Source organism: Aquarana catesbeiana, linkage group LG02, assembly GCF_042186555.1.
Source record: "Aquarana catesbeiana isolate 2022-GZ linkage group LG02, ASM4218655v1, whole genome shotgun sequence".
Classification (NCBI taxonomy): domain Eukaryota; kingdom Metazoa; phylum Chordata; class Amphibia; order Anura; family Ranidae; genus Aquarana; species Aquarana catesbeiana.
In genome coordinates this window covers 625491501-625511488 of record NC_133325.1, presented here as the reverse complement: position 1 = coordinate 625511488, position 19988 = coordinate 625491501, and the positions used below count along the sequence as shown (strand labels likewise).

At 41.9% G+C, this 19988-nt stretch overlaps 1 protein-coding gene across 3 annotated transcripts in view; it reads right to left on the bottom strand.

Moving 5' to 3' along the window:
• The window catches only part of LOC141128836 (arylsulfatase D-like), a 96294-nt gene that overhangs the window by 11104 nt on the left and 65202 nt on the right, over positions 1–19988 (bottom strand). For all 3 annotated transcript variants that reach the window (XM_073616389.1, XM_073616390.1, XM_073616391.1), the window contains 3 exons: positions 18081–18217; positions 5665–5799; positions 4205–4367 (listed from right to left, as the gene is read on the bottom strand). In XM_073616389.1, coding sequence (XP_073472490.1) covers positions 4205–4367; positions 5665–5799; positions 18081–18217 — 435 coding nt within the window. The remainder of the gene's footprint in view (positions 1–4204; positions 4368–5664; positions 5800–18080; positions 18218–19988) is intronic.

Genomic DNA, 19988 nt, shown 5'->3' with positions numbered 1-19988 from the left:
TGGGATAATGCACTAGGCTGGTGCACCCTCTCTTCTTTTTTCTTCCAGTACTTTGCTAGGATTGTCACCAGTCCTGAGAGGGCTGCAAGGTGTGGTGTGTTTGCTTCTACAGCCTGGAAATGGATGTGTAGGAAGAATCTGTGCCAAACTACAACATTCAGGCACAGGTGATGTATTGCTGCATAACACTTTCCCATAGGGAGGTGAACTCTGTGTAAGCTTCACCAAAGATTAGATTTGGGGCTCCAACAGAGAAACAAAACAAAGCGTGAGGAGGGTGCTCTGACAAGAGAACCTATAACTAAACCATGAAAGGGCAAATTAATAGATTCTGTGAAAAATCAAGGCAAGACACATAGATATTTAGTTAGATACACACTTACTAATGATGGCCATGCATTATAAAATGTTCTTATTCAATTTCCTGTAGACTTAACTAGACTTCAAATATGTAGTGTTTAGGTATGACCTTGTATTATGTAGTTTTGGTAAATCTAAAGAAAAATTGTACAAGAAAATTGTATAAAGTATGGCCAGTCTAACAGCTTCCATGTTGTAGTATTGTATCTATTGTGACAGCAGTTGCACACTTTATCTAATAAGATTAAGACCTGGACCTAGCCAGACATGTCCCCTGTCTTCCTTAGCACTACATGTATAGTTGTGGCTATTACTTATCTATGTCAGCATGGAACACTTTTATGGAGGGCTGGAAAGCACATTTACATTTCAAGAAAAACATAATTTAGACCCCTTTCACACTGGAGGCTTTTTTCAGGCGCTTTAGCGCTAAGAATAGCGCCTGTAAAGCGCCTGGAAAATGCCTCATCTGCAGTCCCAGTGTGAAAGCCCGAGTGCTTAAAAAAAGTCCTGCAAGCAGCATCTTTGGGGCGCTTTAGGAGTGGTGGATACCATTGAAATCAATGGGCAGCGCCACCGAAGCCCCTGTAAAGTGCCTCAGCAGCAGTGCTTTGGGGGCGCTTTTAACCCTTTACTCGGCCGGTAGCAGGGGCTAAAAGCGCCCTGCCAGCAGCTGAAAGCGCCTCTAAAACGACGGTAAAGCGCCGCTAAAACTATCTGCGCTTTACCATAAAGCGGCTGCGCTGTCAGTGTGAAAGGGCTCTTAAGGCATTTCCAATCAAAAAACACACTCAAATATTATATAGCAGGGGCAGAGTAACAACATAGCACTGGCCAACGGCATGTAGCCCAAAAGTTCCACAGGTGCTCCCAAAGAAGCAGAAGTGGTAGACCTGCAGAGAAGCCTGCCATCTAGTTGCTAAAGCTTGGATCCCGGAGTGAGCAGAGCGGAGCAACCGGTTACCACTCGGCGCTCACTTCACAACAGTGGCTAAGGAAGGGTGACCACTGCAGAGTTGGAAACCGCTGTCGGGAGAGGAGTGGAGAACTATAGAGAGAGGACGTGGGAGGAATGACAGAGGCCTGCCTAGGGTGAACACAGACATGTAGGCTGGTCCCCTTGAGTGGCAGGGCTACAACTTCCCACAGGTCTGCTGCTCTGTGTGTGTCTTTTGTCCATCGATAATATATATATATAGACTGCTATTGGATATATAATATCCAATAGCAGTCTGCTGGGCTACCTGCAGGTAAGCTAAATGAGTGTCAGGGCCTGGGTTTGAACCCCGGACCTCTGCTATGTCTGGCAGTAACTCTTCTCACTGAACTACCTGAGATGCTGGACACCTCTATGCCTGATCCATTGGACAATCCTGCCTTGTGCCTTGTTCTCTGCTGAACCTTGAACTATTTGCTCCTCCCATGAACTCCTGATTTAAGCCATTCTCCGACTATGCTCCTGCATGATCCCAACCTGCAACTGTTCATTACTGACCTTTTGGCTTGTTTACTGACTACCCTTCTGTTTGATCTATACCTGCTTATCTGCTTTTGGACCCCAGCTTGCTCACCTCTTAGTGGGGGGATCCTGAGGGCAGGGCCTGGTACTAACACGCAGCAAAATCCATTTCCACCATCAGGAGCTCTGGTGAACACCGGTTAGTACTTAGACTCTGCACCTCAGGTGAGCCCGCATCATCCGCCAGGGTGAGCTGCCTGTGTACATATCCTGCTGGTTCCTGTGAGAGCTTCCCACTGCTATAGCAACTGGTCTTCCAGCCTAACCCCTGATCGTGACAAACTGTGTGCCTGCCTGCTCTCTTCTGCATATTATACTCCCCTATTAAAAGGATAGAGAAAAAGTGTCCAAAAGTATGAGAGCCTCACCAACTATTAATTTTGACAGAGCAGAGCTACTTTTCATCTCAGATTTAGCACCTGAGACACTAGCATGTAAAAGGGTGTTAAAACCATTAACAACTCAGTTAACTAGGAATATTTAATATAGATGGGGGTTTTCAGCTTGTCTGATTGCTAAAAATGAAGAACGTACAGCACTTTTGAGATTTCTGGAAGATTTGAAAGATTTTTGTGGAAAACTGGTATTACCCCCACTCAACCTTGATAACTGGAAAAAGAGGCCCTGAGAGTGAAGTAGCTTGAAAGAACAAGTATTAAGATCAAAGTGAAATAACTGCAAATAGCGGAGATAAGGAAAGACTCTGTTCGGGCTATTGACTAAGTTTAGGAAAAAAGATTAAGATTTGATGAGAGATTGTGTGGAGCAGATGTGTGCATACGGAACTCCAGAACCATCCCCCAGTTGAGGGAATGAGGACTAAGAGCCTGGATGTGCAGATGAATCCCCATACAGGGACTTGGCCCCATCACCAGCCCAAAGAGGCGATTGTGAGGCTGAGCACAACATTGGTTTAAGGTGTTTCCCAGTAGAGGGACCATTAGTCTTCGGGGGAGTGTTGAATTGGGGGTTATATGTTGTTATGTATGTTTTGTCTTTTCCCTATTTAATTTTGTGTCTGTTATTAGAATGGTGTACTCCTGAGACCCTAAAAGAAGATTTTCTCCATATTTTCTATATACCTTGACTATGACCACAATAAAAATAATTTTCTTATAATGTTAGGGGGTTGAGCAATCCCACTAAGAGACACCAGACTCAGGGAATTAAAAAGACATGTTGCTAATGTAGTGATGCTACAAGAAATTCACCAGAAATGGTCCACTAAAATTAGCTTTAGCTCAAAATATTTTTCAACATGGTATTACAGTTATTCCCCCACTAAAAGATCGAAGGGAGTCCCAATGGGGTTCGACAGGAGTACACCGCTTGCACTGAAAGCAATATTGTCAGACCCAGAAAGGCGATATCTATTTATTAAGGGATCTTTGTATAATATTGATTTTACATTAGCAAATGTATATATTGTCCCAATAGATGGTTATCCCTTCTTTTAAAGGGGGTTCTTAGTGAACTAGAGAATTTTAGATAAAGTAAGGTAATTCTGTCAGGAGATTTTAATTTTGTTTTTTAACCTAGCTTCGGATACCCAACCTATGTCTCGATCTGAAGGAGGGCAATTTAGGATGATTAAACAGAGGTTACATGACAATTAATAGATGCATGGTGAGATTGGGCAGGACCCCTGGTAATGTCTCTTCCATGCAACCAGTAATTCAAGGAAAAAATATAAAACGTCTATAATACCATTCTTGTTAAACGCAGTGAAGGCATTAATCCTGAAATATTGGAAATCTAAGAAACTATGACAGAATGGTTTATGGAAGTGGATAGAATTAGTTTAATGGAAGGGTTGATATATTTACATAGGGATATTTATGCTAGATTTTATAAAATCTGGAGTAGCTGGATTGACTTCAAAACAGTCTTTGGTATATGCAGGACATCTATGTAATGAAAGTGGGTCGGAAAATGGGCAGGATGGAGAGGAAGAATCCCTGTAACGCCAAGAAGAATATATGAATTAAATAATGTACTGGGAAATGTTTCCCTAGTAGATAAGAATATATCAGTTTAAAAAAAACCTTTGAGGGCTTAATGCTATTTTAACTGCCAAAAAAAGTCCAGCCTAAATTTTAAGGTCTGCCCTGTGTCTTCCCCTGCTCTCAGGTAGCTCCCAGGGTACTGTGCAATGTCATAAAGTCCAACTGGCTTAAAATGCTGCTCCTGCTCTGCCAAGCAGAATCCTGCTATACGGGGGAACAACAGTGGGCTTTACATCTTTTCAACTCAAGGTCAATTATTACCAAATAAAATTATACACATATATATGGTGTAATTTCTTTTTCAGGACATGAAACATACCTGTCAGTAGGCAATTCTGCACCACCCAAATGGACCAGCGTTGGGAAAACATCCATCAAGCTTGTGGGTTTATTAATCTCTGTCTCAGAAGGAAGGACACCAGGCCACCTAAAGATCCCTGGGACACGAATTCCACCTTCCCAACCAGCCATGGCTTTTCCGCCTACAAATTGTGCACATTATAGTTATTTACTATAAACATTCCAATCAGAAGGAAAAGAGGGATGAATCATAAGTATTTTGTTACTCTTTCACTGTCCACTGACAGGCTGGGGGCAAACAGAAGACCAGGCCACATTGCTTACCTACAGTAGAAGTAAAAATCAGGATGCTTGCCTGTCTCTACTTTGAAACAGGGTTGTGTAAATCTCAGGACATGATGGATAGAAATATAAACCCTTTAATAGGTAAAACAGCTCCTATATGGGTTTAACTTTGTAGTAAGCCATTTGCCAGTAGTTTAACTTTAAGACGGGTAGCCCAATGGTATATCTCTTACTGTTTTACGGCTGTAAGACCTCTTTCAGTACTTTAATAAATGCATACAGAGGACAATAGGATTAGTTATAAATATGGTATTACTACCAGAGAAAGGAAAGGGGTTCTTTATGTTAAGTGTAGTTTAAGAAAAATTCCAGGGAATCTGTAGATTCCCTGTCTGTCTGTTACATAAAGGGGTGCCTCAAAACACATTTTTTTTTAATTACCTGCCTTTCACCTACAGTGCCATGCTGTATATATTGCCAAATATATATTTGTTAACATTTTGTTAACAAAATGGCAAGTACTCAACCAGTTTAACTGGGAAGGTGCACAATAGGAGGGGCAATTCATTAAAAATACAAAAATTCCCCAGCCAGTACTTATCCTTTAGTCAGCAAAAAGAGCATATTTTGGACATTTCAAAATAAATAAAAGTCTTAATTTGCATACATGTGCAGATATATGCTAAAGCCACACATCATTGTCACTATGATTGCATCTATATGCAGTGGGGTCCCTACTCCAATCCATAGCACAATATATACACATCAGATTGAGAAGTCACAGACACCTCCTGGTTAGCAGACACCTCCAGTGTTTTCTTCCCATGGGTACACTTTCAATGCACGAAAACATGCAAAGATCAGACTGGTTTGAGGCAGCTGCAGACCTTACATATCCAAGGACTTCTAATAGGGAGGAGCACTGGAAATTTGTAGATAATTGTTCTATATGAACGACAAATAAAGGGATGTTGGGTAGGAAATTCCCAGCTTCAACAGGCTTAAGTGGATTTGCGTTTCTAGTATTTGTTGTATATTCTAAATTACAGTGCAGATGCATAATTCATATAGTGGCAAATTCAAAACTTGTGCGTTGGTACATGAAGAAGAATATGCTTGTATCAAAAAAGTCACATTCCTTTATTATTACTTTATAAAGATATATAAAGCCATTAAATATAAATATATACACACCTCTGTATATTCCATTCCATCCCCCAGTTGGAATGTCACCATCTTTGACCTCTAAGTGTCCTCCATGATCTGATGCAAAATAGATCAAGGTATTGCTTTTCAGTCCAGCATCATCAATAGCATTGAGAACTGAACCTGAAATAAATATTATATATAATATCCATGAAATAGATGATAAATATTAAACTAGAATGTACCAATTATAGTATTAGAAATACTATATTACCAATCAACAAGTTCATTACTGAATAATGGATATATATTGCTGTAAATTAGTATTCACCTTTGTTTAGCTAAATACAATATTTCCCTGCTTCCACTCCCACAGTTATGAGTGCGCAGATGTGTGACCTACTGCTGGAAATAGACCTCTGTTCTCTGACCGAGTGCAGCAGTCTTCTTCTTCAGACTTAGGTCAAGGAAGCAGAGTTTGGGGTAATGTTTTTTTTTTACATTAGTCAATGTCATCATCTTCGAAATTTTCCAACTATAATAATATGCAGTACAGTATATATAATATATATAGTTATATATATATATATATATATATATATATATATATATATATATATATATATATATATATATATATATATATATATATAGTTCCAAGGGTAGCTTATGTTTGAAGTAAATGCTCAGGTATGCACCCACAAAGAAATCCATGTGAATCCAAAACTGGTTTAGACTCACGGGTCTTGCAGAGGAGGAAGATCAAGAACAGCAGTGTTTTTATTGTCAATGTTTCCATGAAATTCAAAAACAATAAAAATGAAATAGTGCAGCGCTGAAAATACAATCAATAATCATAAATGTCCATAGATGGAAAAAACAAAAAAGTGTCAGCGGTGATGCAGGGTGTTTCATGCAAATCCAAAGTGCTCTTAAATCCGTGCTCCCCCTCTTGCCAGTCAAACCGCTCACCTTGTTAGAGGGACCCCTGAACTAACAGGAAGGTCTCATAAGCGTTTACCACTTATTTAGTGGTCAGGGTGGTATCTTAACTGGAAAGCCGGAAACCTCTTCCTTAATAGGGCTCAACAATTTTCATCCAAATATGCATGAAATAAATAAAGAAAGAACTTAGTGCTCTCTGTATAGCTAGAAAAATTATTCCTTTGTTAAAAGACAGGTACTCACATATATATAGCACTATAACCAGTGCTAGGTATTAAGGCGCATGTTAGTTACAGATGACAATGAATGATAAGGCGGCTGCAGCAAAGTCTAAACCGGGATAAAACCAATCCACATTCGTATCGTCCAGCAGGACTTCTTCAGCCGTCTATGTTTGCATGAAGCTCAATCCTTGGTCTTCAGAAAGGTGGACTGAGCTTCATGGAAATTTTAACAATAAAAACACTGCTGTTCTTGATCTCCCTCTTCTGCAAGACCCATGAGTCTAAACCAGTTTTGGATATATACAGTGCATTCGGAAAGTATTCATATTTTCCTCAAAATTCTACAAACAATACCCCATAATGACAACATGAAAGAAGAGTGTTTGAAATCTTTTAAAAATAAAAGACAAAAAAAATCACATGTACATAAGTATTCACAGCTTTTGCCATGACACTCAAAATTGAGCTCAGGTTACATAGTTACATAGTTGGTAAGGTTGAAAAAAAAACACAAGTCCATCCAGTTCAACCTGTGTGTGTGTGCGTTTATGTTAATAGTACATTGTATACCCCTGTATGCTGTGGTCGTTAAGGTACCCATGTAATAGTTTTTTAAATTATCGATGCTCCCTGCTGATACCACTGCTTGTGGAAGAGAATTCCACATCCTTAACGCTCTGACAGTAAAGAACCCTCTACGCAGTTTAAGGTTAAACTGCTTCTCTTCTAATTTTAGTGAATGGCCGCGTGTCTTTTTAACTTGTTCAGATCCGCGCTATAGCCGAATGATGATCTATTGACGTCCTCCCCTTTCAAAGCTGGCCACGCCCCCCTGAAGGGGGCACGCACTGTGATCACCCGAGTCAATGAGACTCGGGTGATCACAGATCTAAATAAGGGGCCGATCCCGTCCCCTTACCACGTGATCAGCTGTCAGCCAATGACAGCTGATCACGTGATGTAAACAGAGGATCGGTAATTGTTTTCTTTTTCTTCTCATGCTGACAGCGTGAGAAGAAAAAAAGCCGATCGCCGGCTTCTGTTTGAAGGGACATCGGTCCTGAAGAGGAAGAGGCGAAGCTGCCTCATATGTGCCCACAAGTACTGCCTGCCAGTGCCACAAATCAGTACCCACAGTGCCCCCAATCAGTGCCCACAGTAGTAAGTGCCAGCAATCAGTGCCACTTATCAGTGCCCACAAGTGCCACCTATCAATGCCCACCAGTGGTGCCAGTTAGAGCCTCATCAGTGCCACCTAGCAGTTCTGCCTATCAGTGTCACCCACCAGTGCCGATCAGTGCCCATCACTGCCACCTATCAGTGCCCATTACTGCCACCCATCAGTGCCAGCTATCAGTGCCATCTATTAGTGCTCTTCAGTGCCACCTATCAATGCCCCTCAGTGCCGCCCATCAGTGCCACACATCAGTGCCACCCATCAGTGCCCATCAATGCCACCTCATCAGTGCCCACCAGTGCCGCCTATTAGTGCCCATCAATCCCGCCTTATCAGTGCCCATCAGTGCAGTCTATCTGTACACATCAGTGCAACCTATCTGTACACATCAGTGCAGCCTATTAGTGCCCATCAGTGTAGCCTCATCAGCGTCCATCAATGAAGGAGAAAAATTACCTGTTTGCAAAATTTATTGACAAAATACAGTTTTGTATTTAAAAAAAAAAAAAAAATCGGTCTTTTTAAATTTTTTTAACTAAAAATAAAAACCCAGAGGTGATCAAATACCACCAAAAGAAAGCTCTATTTGTGAAAAAAAAATGATAAAAATTTCATTTGGGTAGTGTTGTATGACCATGCAATTGTTGTTCAAAGAGTGACAGCGCTAAAAGCTGAAAATTGGTCTGGGCAGGAGGGGGGTTTAGGTGCCCAGTAAGCAAGTGGTTAAATTCCCTTTCATTGAAAAGTTTTTTTCCTATGCTAGGGTCACCAGTACGGTATTTGATTGATATCATATCCCCGCTCAAGCGTCTCCTCTACAGAGTGGATAAGTTCAATGCTTCTAGTCTTTTCCCATTGCTGAAATCCTCCAGTCCCTTAATTAGCTTTGTTGCCCTTCTCTGGGCTCTCTCCAGTTCCAGCAAATCCCTCCTGAGGACTGGTTTCCAGAACTGGACGGCATACTCCAGGTGAGGCCGGACCAGAGTCTCGTATAGTGGGAGAATTATCGTTTTATCTCTGGAGTGAATCCCCTTTTTAATGGATGCCAATATTCTGTTGGCTTTACTTGCAGAAGCTTGGCATTGCATGCCATTGCTGAGCCTGTCATCTACTAGTACCCCCAGGTCCTTTTCCATCCTAGATTCCCCCAGAGGTTCTCCCCCTAGCGAGTAAATTGCATTCATATTTTTCACACCCAAATGCATTACTTTACATTTTTCAACATTAAACCTCATTTTCCATGTAGTTGCCCACCCCATTAATTTGTTTAGGTCTTCTTGCAAGGTTTCCACATCCTACGTAGAAGTTATTGCCCTGCTTAACTGTGTATCATCCGTAAATACTGAGATTGAGCTGTTTATCCCATCCTCCAGATCATTTATGTATAAATTAAACAGGATTGGTCCCAGGACAGAACCCTGGTGGACCCCACTTTCCACACCAGATCATTCATGGTACTCCCTATTTATCACCACCCTTTGGACTCACCCCTGTAGCCAGTTTTCAATCCAGGTCCATGCCGACATACCTTAGTTTGTACAGTAAACTCTTGTGGGGAACTGTATCGAATGCCTTTGCAAAATCTAGATACACCACGTCTACGGGCCTTCCTTTATCTAGGTGGCAGCTCACTTCTTCATAGAAGGTTAATAGATTGGTCTGGCAAGAACGATTCTTCGAGAATCCATGCTGATTACTGCTAATGATACCATTTTCATTACAGAAATCTTGTATACAGTCCCTTATCCCCTCCAATAGCTTGCAGACTATTGGTGTTAGGCTAACTGGCCTGTAGTTGCCAGGGATATATCTCTGCCCTTTTTTAAATATTGGTTGGCTTTTCTCCAATCAGCTGGTACCATTCCAGTTAGTAAACTGTCTACAAAATTAGGAACAATGGTCTGGCTATCACTTGACTGAGTTCCTTAAAGACCCTTGAGTGCAAGCCATCTAGTCCTGGTGACTTATTTATGTTAAATTTTTCAGGTCTATTTCTAATTCTGTCCTCTGTTAACCATGAGGGTGCTTCCTGTGACACGCTATGAAAATTAACATTACAGTCTTGGTTACTGTTTCCCCATCCCTGTTTCCCTTGTGAAGAATATATTCAAAGCCTTCACTATCTCTCTGGCTTTTTGTAACCAAAGGGGGCCAATATGTTCTGGCCTCCCTTTCATACTATTTATATACTTAAAGAATTTCTGAGTATTTTTTTTTACTCTCCTCTGCTATGTGCCTTTCATGTTCTATCTTAACCACCCTGATTGCACGCTTACATTTCTTATTGCATTCTTTGTAAAGTTGGAATGCTAACAATGACCCTTCAGCTTTGCATTTTTTGAAGGCCTTTTCCTTTGCTTTTATATGCATTTTTACATTGGAGTTGAGCCACCCAGGATTTTTATTAGCTCTTTTAAAGTTATTTTGCATTGGAATGCACTTGCCAATACCTTTATTTAGTATGCTCTTAAAGCACTCCCATTTTTCCTCCGTATTCTTTGTTCATAGGATTTTATCCCATTTAATATCTTCTAGCAAAAAGCACAGTTTCCTAAGTTACCCCGTTTTTCCACATCCGCGATCAGGTCTGTATTATTAGTAATCAGTAGGTCTAGTAACGCATTGTTTCTTGGTGGTGCATTCACCATCTGACCCATGAAATTGTCCTGCAAAATATATTGAGGAAATGACAAGCCTTAGACGAATGCGCGGTTCCTTCCGCCAAGTGTATATCTGGATAATTAAAATCACCCATTATAATGACACTTCCCATCCTTGCCGCCATTCCAAACTGTGATATGAGGTTCACCTCCCCCTCCTCCCTCTGGTTAGGGGGCCTATAGTATATGCCCAGTATTACTTTCCCCTTAGTTTCCTCCCTTTGAAGCTCTACCCATGAGGATTCCATCTCCTCCATTGCTCACATTCACTTGCACATCATTCTTGATGTACAGGCACACCCCTCCCCCTTTTTTACCCTCCCTATCTCTGCGATATATATAGGGAATACCCCTGAATGGTTTCCAGCCAATCATGAGAGCTGTTAAGCCAAGTCTTTGAAATTCCCACAAAATCTAAATCCTCCTCATACATCAGCAGCTCCAGTTCTCCTATCTTGTCAGCCAGACTTCTATCGTTAGTGTACAAGCCTCGTATTTTTGTCCGGTCACATACTATCTCCTTGTTGGTTGTAATGAGGCTGCAATTTGGATTTGTCAACTTACTTACCTTGGGTTTAGGTACTGTAGTCACCCTACCACTAATGCCCCCAATACTACCCTCCGAACCTTGTTCCACGCTGGCTAGCTCTACATCTGGACCCTACCCCCATCACCTAGTTTAAAAGCCCCTATAGCTTGTTCTCTCCCAGCTGAGCTGCACCCTCCCCATCCCTGCTAAAGTGCTGGTAACCGACTGAGAAGTTAGCCCAGTTCTCCAGGGACCTGAACCCCTCCTTTCTACACCAGCTCCTCAGCCACTTGTTAATTTCCCTAATCTCCCGCTGCCCTCATGGTGTGGTTCGAGGTACCGGTAGTTTTTTCTGAGAATGCTACCTTGGGGGTTCTATTCCTCAATTTAGCTCCTAAGTCCCTAAAATCATTTTTTAGGACAGTCCATCTTCCTCTGACTTTTTCATCTCTACTGATCATCCTTAGGATGTTTCTACATCTTGATTGGAGTCTACCTGTGGTAAATTCAGTTGATTGGACATGATTTGTAAAGGCACACACCTATCTATATAAGGTCCCACAGTTAGTGCATGTAAGAGCACAAACCAAGCCATGAAGTCCAGGGAATTGTCTGGAGACCTCTGAGACAGGATTGTATCGAGGCACAGATCTGGGGAAGGGGACAGAAACATTTCTGCAGCAATGAAGGTCCCAAAGGAGCACAGTGGCCTCCATCACCTGTAAATGGAAGAAGTTTGAAACCACCAGGACTCTTCCTAGAGAGGGCTGCCCGGCCAAACTAAGCGAATGGGGGGAGAAGGGCCATAGTCAGGGATGTGACCAAGAACCCAATGGTCACTCTGACAGAGCTCCAGTGTTTCTCTGTGGAGAGAGGAGAACCTTCCAGAAGAACAACCATCTCTGCAGTGTTCCACCAATCAGGCCTGTATGGTAGAGTGGCCATACGGAAGCCACTCCTCCATAAAAGGCATGTGACAGCCCACCTGGAGATTGCGAAAAGCACCTGAAGGACTCTCAGACCATGAAAAACAAAATTCTCTGGTCTGATGAAACAAAGATTGGACTCTTTGGCCGGAATGGCAAGTGTCATGTCTGGAGGAAACCAGGCACTGCTCATCACCTGGCCACCATTCCTACAGTGAAGCATGGTGGTGGCAGCATCATGCTGAGGGGGTGTTTTTCAGCGTTAAGAACTGGGAGACTAGTCAGGATCGAGGGAAAGATGAATGCAGCAATGTACAGAGACATCCTTGATGAAAACCTGCTTTAGAGCACTCTAGACCTCAGATTGGAGAAAAGGTTCATCTTCCAACAGGACACCGACCCTAAGCACACAGCCAAGATAACAAAGGATTGGCTACAGGACAACTCTGTGCATGTTCTTGAGTGGCCCAGCCAGTGCCCAGACTTAAATTCGATTAAACATCTCTGAAGAGATCTGAAAATAGCTGTGCACCGATGCTCCCTATCCAACCTGATGGAGCTTGAGAGGTCCTGCAAAGAAGAATGGAAGAAACTGACCAAAAATAGGTGTGCCAAGCTTGTAGCATCATACTCAAAAAGACTTGAGGCTGTAATTGGTGCCAAAAGCGCTTCAACAAAGTATTGAACAAAGGCTGTGAATACTTTTGTACATGTGATTTTTTTTTTAGCTTTTTATTTTTAATAAAAACACGTAAATTGAGGATGCTTGCAAAAAATATGCAATCCATAGCTGTTATGTATCAATTAATAACTTATGCAGTGCATAGAGAGAAAAAAATCAAATTCAAATCAATATTGTGTGTATCCACCCTTTGTCTTTAAAACAGCATTGATTCTTGTACACTTGAACAAAGTTTCCTTAGGAACTCAGCAGGAATGTTGTTCTAGGTGAAATAACTACAGATCTGTGGGATTCAGGCGGTCTACTTAAAAAATCCCAGATAGATTTGATGATGTTGATATCAGGGATCTGTAGAGGCCAGACCATCTCCTCCGGAACTTCTTGTTCTTATTTTCACTGAAGATAGTTCTTTATGACTTTGGTTGTATGTTTGGGGTGATTTTTCAATGAATAGACACCTTCATAATGCTACTGCATGATGGATAAGTATCTGCAGGTGGTGACGAGGTGGGAGTATTTTCTAGCGTTGCTTTACAGCATATTTTCACAAACTGTATTTCTTTTATATACAGTATATAAAGTCTGAAACTGCCACATGATTCTTTGGTGGGTTCTTGCGACATGCCTCTAATCAAACTGATTTTACTGTCTAAAAATATCCCAGTTTTTAACCAAATCCATACACAAATGTAATTTTTTGTGTAAAATGTATATTTTGCATAATTATTATATATTGTTTTTGATTCTCTGACCTGATTTTCTGTTAAGCCTACATATTCGCTTTCGACACTGGTAGAGTCATATGTGTTAGAATACCAGGTATCAGGGACATGGCATGCGCAGACGTGCATTTGCAGGTGCCCGTCATTAGCGCTAACAGACGAAAATACGCGGGCATGTTAGCCATTAATGCTGGCGCCAAATGGCCCATATAAAGACAGCTGCTGCACTAGTGCTGTGCTGTCTGATTTGCAGCTTTACCTGAGTCTGATCCAGTATCTGCATCTGATTACCTGACCCGGCTTCCTTGACTACGCCTGCTTATCTCCAGTCCTGACCCCAGCTTGCCTTAACCTTGCTGTACCTGCTATTCTGCCTGATATCCCGCTGTCTGTCTACTGACCAATCTCTGCTTAACGCTTATGCCATATCTGATTATCTGTGATTGACCCGGGTGGTCTGACCCTGCTCCAGTCTTGCTCCATCCTGCTCCATCCAGGACCTGGTGACCCTGTCCTGCATCCGCTGTGCATCCGCACCTGCTGCTTCTGCTGCCACCTGCTTCTCACCACCCAGCCTAGTCTGGCGACTCATCAGCTGCACATCTCTACCGTCAACAAGGAATTTCTCAGGCACTCCTACCTCACTGCGCTCTCGCGGCCACTGTCGCAACTCCAACGGCCCCTGAACCAGGGCTGTAAGGAAGGTCTCCTTCTACACATCAGGCTCTGTTACAAGGTACGTGACACCAGGTAGTTATCCAATATTTAGGCAGTTAATATGTTGGCGTGACTCATGCTGGGCTACTGTTTAAGCATACTACAATATATATATATATATATATATATATACACACACACACAGTGGGGACGGAAAGTATTCAGACCCCCTTAAATTTTTCACTCTTTGTTATATTGCAGCCATTTGCTAAAATCATTTAAGTTCAATTTTTTTTCCTCATTAATGTACACACAGCACCCCATATTGACAGAAAAACACAGAATTGTTGACATTTTTGCAGATTTATTAAAAAACAAAAACTGAAATATCACATGGTCCTACGTATTCAAACCCTTTGCTCAGTAATTAGTAGAAGCACCCTTTTGATCTAATACAACCATGAGTCGTTTTGGGAAAGATGCAACAAGTTTTTCACACCTGGATTTGGGGATCCTCTGCCATTCCTCCTTGCAGATCCTCTCCAGTTCTGTCAGGTTCTGTAAACGTTGGTGGACAGCCATTTTTAGGTCTCTCCAGAGATGCTCAAAAGGGTTTAAGTCAGGGCTCTGGCTGGGCTATTCAAGAACAGTCACGGAGTTGTTGTGAAGCCACTCCTTCGTTATTTTAGCTGTGTGCTTAGGGTCATTGTCTTGTTGGAAGGTAAACCTTCGGCCCAGTCTGAGGTCCTGAGCACTCTGGAGAAGGTTTTCATCCAGGATATCCCTGTACTTGGCCGCATTCATCTTTCCCTCGATTGCAACCAGTTGTCCTGTCCCTGCAGCTGAAAAACACCCCCACAGCATGATGCTGCCACCACCGTGCTTCACTGTTGGGACTGTATTGGACAGGTGATGAGCAGTGCCTGGTTTTCTCCACACATACCACTTAGAATTAAGGCCAAAAAGTTCTATCTTGGTCTCATCAGACCAGATAATCTTATTTCTCACCATCTTGGAGTCCTTCAGGTGTTTTTTAGCAAACTCCATGCGGGCTTTCATGTGTCTTGCACTGAGGAGAGGCTTCCGTCGGGCTACTCTGCCATAAAGCCCCAACTGGTGGAGGGCTGCAGTGATGGTTGACTTTCTACAACTTTCTCCCATCTCCCGACTGCATCTCTGGAGCTCAGCCACAGTGATCTTTGGGTTCTTCTTTACCTCTCTCACCAGCCAGCTCTAGGAAGGGTTCTGGTCATCCCAAACGTCTTCCATTTAAGGATTATGGAGGCCACTGTGCTCTAAGGAACCTTAAGTGCAGCAGAGTTTTTTTTGTAACCTTGGCCAGATCTGTGCCTTGCCACAATTCTGTCTCTGAGCTCTTCAGGCAGTTCCTTTGACCTCATGATTCTCATTTGCTCTGACATGCACTGTGAACTGTAAGGTCTTATATAGACAGGTGTGTGGCTTTCCTAATCAAGTCCAATCAGTATAATCAAACACAGCTGGACTCAAATGAAGGTGTAGAACCATCTCAAGGATGATCAGAAGAAATGGACAGCACCTGAGTTAAATATATGAGTGTCACAGCAAAGGGTCTGAATACTTAGGACCATGTGATATTTCAGTTTTTCTTTTTTAATAAATCTGCAAAAATGTCAACAATTCTGTGTTTTTCTGTCAATATGGGGTGCTGTGTGTACATTAATGAGGGAAAAAATAAATTTAAACGATTTTAGCAAATGGTTGCAATCAGGCGCGTTGCTAGGGGGTGGCTTTTGGGGCTATAGCCCCGAATCTGGGGCCCATAGCCCCAAATCTCTCAGAGACGGCCATTGTCATGGCCTCTCTGCACCCAGGCTGCAAGTGCGGCGGGCAGCCCCAGAGAGCGGGCAGGCAATACATAAGAGCTGGGAGGGCGAGAGAGCAGAGAGATGTAAGGAAGGGGCTCTCTGGGGACCCTGATGTAAGTGGGGTAGGCTCTCTGGGAACCCTGATGTAATGATAGTATATGTAATATACAGTATATACAATATATATATATATATATATATATATACACACACACACACACACATTATATACATGTGTATGCCCACCCAAGCGTATGACTTTACTTCGCTGCTGTGGGCTCTAGCCCCAGATCTTTTGTAGACCTAGCAACGCCCCTGGTTGCAATATAACAAAGAGTGAAAAATTTAAGGGGGTCTGAATACTTTCCGTCCCCACTGTATATTTATTATCTCACAAAAGTGAGTACACCCCTCACATTTTTTAAAATATTTTATTATATCTTTTCATGTGACAACACTGAAGAAATTACACTTTGCTACAATGTAAAGTAGTGAGTGTACAGCTTGTATAACAGTGTAAATTTGCTGTCCCCCCAAAATAACTCAACACACAGCCATTAATGTCTAAACTGCTGGCAACAAAAGTGAGTACACCCCTAAGTGAAAATGTCTAAATTGGGCCCAATTAGCCATTTTCCCTCCCCAGTGTCATGTGACTCATTAATGTTACAAGGTCTCAGGTGTGAATGGGGAGCAGTTGTGTTAAATTTGGTGTTATTGCTCTCACTCTCTCATACTGGTCACTGGAAGTTCAACGTGGTACCTCATGGCAAAGAACTTTATGAGGATCTGAAAAAAAGAATTGTTGCACTACATAAAGATGGCCTAGGCTATAAGAAGATTGCCAAGACCCTGAAACTGAGCTGCAGCACAGTGGCTAAGACCATACAGCAGTTTAACAGGACAGGTTCCGCTCAGAACAAGCCTCGCCATGGTCGAAAAGCAGTTGAGAGCACATGCTCAGCGTCATATCCAGAGGTTGTCTTTGGGAAATAGATGTATGAGTGCTGCCAGCATTGCTGCAGAGGTTGAAGGGGTGGGGGGTCAGCCTGTCAGTGCTCAGACCATACGCCGCACACTGCATCAAATTGGTCTGCAGGGCTGTCATCCCAGAAGGAAGCCTCTTCTAAAGATGATGCACAAGAAACCCTGCAAACAGTTTGCTGAAGACAAGCAGACTAAGGACATGGATTACTGCAACCATGTCCTGTGGTCTGATGAGACCAAGATAAACTTATTTGGTTCAGATAGTGTCAAGCGTGTGTGGCGGCAACCAGGTGAGGAGTACAAAGACAAGTGTGTCTTGCCTACAGTCAAGCATGGTGGTTGGGCCTGCATGAGTGCTGCTTGCACTGGGGAGCTACAGTTCATTGAGGGAACCATGAATGCCAACATGTACTGTGACATACTGAAGCCAAGCATGATCCCCTCCCTTCGGTTACTGGGCCGCAGGGCAATATTCCAACATGATAACGACCCCAAACACACCTCCAAGATGACCACTGCCTTGCTATAGAAGCTGAGGGTAAAGGTGATGGACTGGCCATGCATGCCTCCAGACCTAAATCCTATTGAGCATCTGTGGGGCATCCTCAAATGGAAGGTGGAGGAGTGCAAGATTTCTAACATCCACCAGCTCCATGATGTCGTCATGGTGGAGTGGAAAAGGATTCCAGTGGCAACCTGTGAAGCTCTGGTGAACTCCATGCCCAAGAGGGTTAAGGCAGTGCTGGAAAATAATGGTGGCCACACAAAAGATTGACACTTTGGGCCCAATTTGGAAATTTTCACTTAGGGGTGTACTCACTTGTTGCCAGGGGTTTAGACATTAATGGCTGTGTGTTGAGTTATTTTAAGGGGACAGCAAATTTACACTGTTATACAAGCTGTACACTCACTACTTTACATTGTAGCAAAGTGTCGTTTCATCAGTGTTGTCACATGAAAAGATATAATAAAGTATTTACAAAAATGTGAGGGGTGTACTCACTTTTGTGAGATACATATATATATATATATATATATATATATATATATATATATATATATACTATATATACACACACACACATATACACATACATTTATTACTTACCAACCATAAAGTCCATTTCCTCAACATTATCTCCATAAATTCCATGTTTGCTTTTCCCAATAAATGATTTTGTTGTAACCAGTGGCGTGTGAACATGGAGAAATGCAATGACAAGCAGAAAAGGTCCATCTTTATGTCTACAAAAAAAGATTTTTACATTATTAATTCCGTCTGAGGTACTCAAACTTTTTATGTGGTGCTTGTAGGTGTTGGTGAATTAAGCTTCTCAAGAGAGCACTTTATAAAGAAATGATCTTTAACAATTTCGGGACCTTCAAATTTATAATAGGTCTCCACTAGCAGTCCTTGACCCACAGTTACATACTTAGGGTGAACATTAAAAGTGTTTGTGTTCTACCACTAAGTACATTTGCAAGGGAAACAGATCATAGCGAAGGCATTTTTTTAATGTAAATTTTCCACTTTATCCTGAATAGTCTGGGTTGATTTACTAAAGGCAAATAGACTGTGTACTTTGCAAATGCAGTTGCACTGATTTTCCCCAGACCTTAGTAAATGTTGGGAAGCTTCACTTTGTAAAGAATACTCAATCAGGTGGTAGGAAAATTATAAAAACAGCATTTTTGCTTGCACATGATTGGATGATACAAATAAGCAGAGCTTCAGCACATTCATTAAGCTCTGGGGAATATGAGTGCCACTGCACTTGAAAAGTGAATAGTTTTTTTTTCCTGTAGTAAATCAACCTCACTGTATACTCCTAAACATCTGCCACATTGGAGAACATTTACAACATAATCCAGCTATTTATAGTCAAACAGGGGAGATGTTTGTAGGCCCATCCATGGCTGTGGCTGATGCTTCTTGGCCAAGCTTGCATTAGGGTAGGTTGGATTTTCCCAGCCAGTCACTATTGTTTCTCCCAACGCAAGCTAGTGCCATCAGTATTACATCTGCCTCCACCATAGACACAAACTTGCTGTTTGTAGGAAGATCTTTCTTGTGGTATAATAAGTAAACCTTCATAATTATAATAATTTAACCCTGAATTTTCAGATTTTGGCATAAACACAATCATGCTTAGTACTACTTAAAGTGACCCCAGCAGAAGGAAGCATGCAGCTTCTCAACAAGTCGGAAAAGTATATACTGTATGTTGCTTCTTCTATTACAAGCTGCTTTGTGTGTAGAAGTGACCCTGACCCTGTGGTGATAGGGTCACTTTAAGGTATTATTGACATATATCTCCTTAAATACATTTTTTGCATGATACATTTTAAGGTGTTGACTCCCATTTGTTTGTAAAATGCTGTTGTCTTCATGCATCGATGAAGAATTCTAAAACTCTCATCTCTTTTCTTTCCGCCCAGTGGGGACACAGCAGTGACATGATGTTACAGATTCTAGCTCTAACTTTATTTACAAAAAAAAAAATATATGCAAGGCAAAGCAACAGGCTCACTTTAACTCCACCCCCAGCAGTAGATATTGCTTACCTTCCATTCACTCCCTCATCATGCCTTTAAATGAAACCTGCTGTTTTATCCTGCATAGGTAAAGCAAAGGTTCACTATAATAAATGTCTTGAATGCTCAATGTCTCAAACCAGGTGTTTCGTCAGATTAGGCAACCCGTCAGGTTTTGTAACGGAAGTAACTTTTCAGACGCCGCCATCTTGCTACACCCCGCACTCATCCGCAGTAAGGCTACAGTGAGAGGGCAGCAAGCAGACATCTTGTTACACCCACTGGAATCATGCATTTCACACTTATTTTTAACAGTAAACTCAGCTTATATAGTCAGCTTATATCAGCATTGTTAAATCCGTCTGACTGTTTTGATGTTGATATTTTTAAAGCAGCGGTGTTCTGTCATTTTAGCAAACCTGTGAGATTAGCAGGCTCGCCGCTGCTTTTAAAATTCAACATCTAAACAGTCAGGCATATT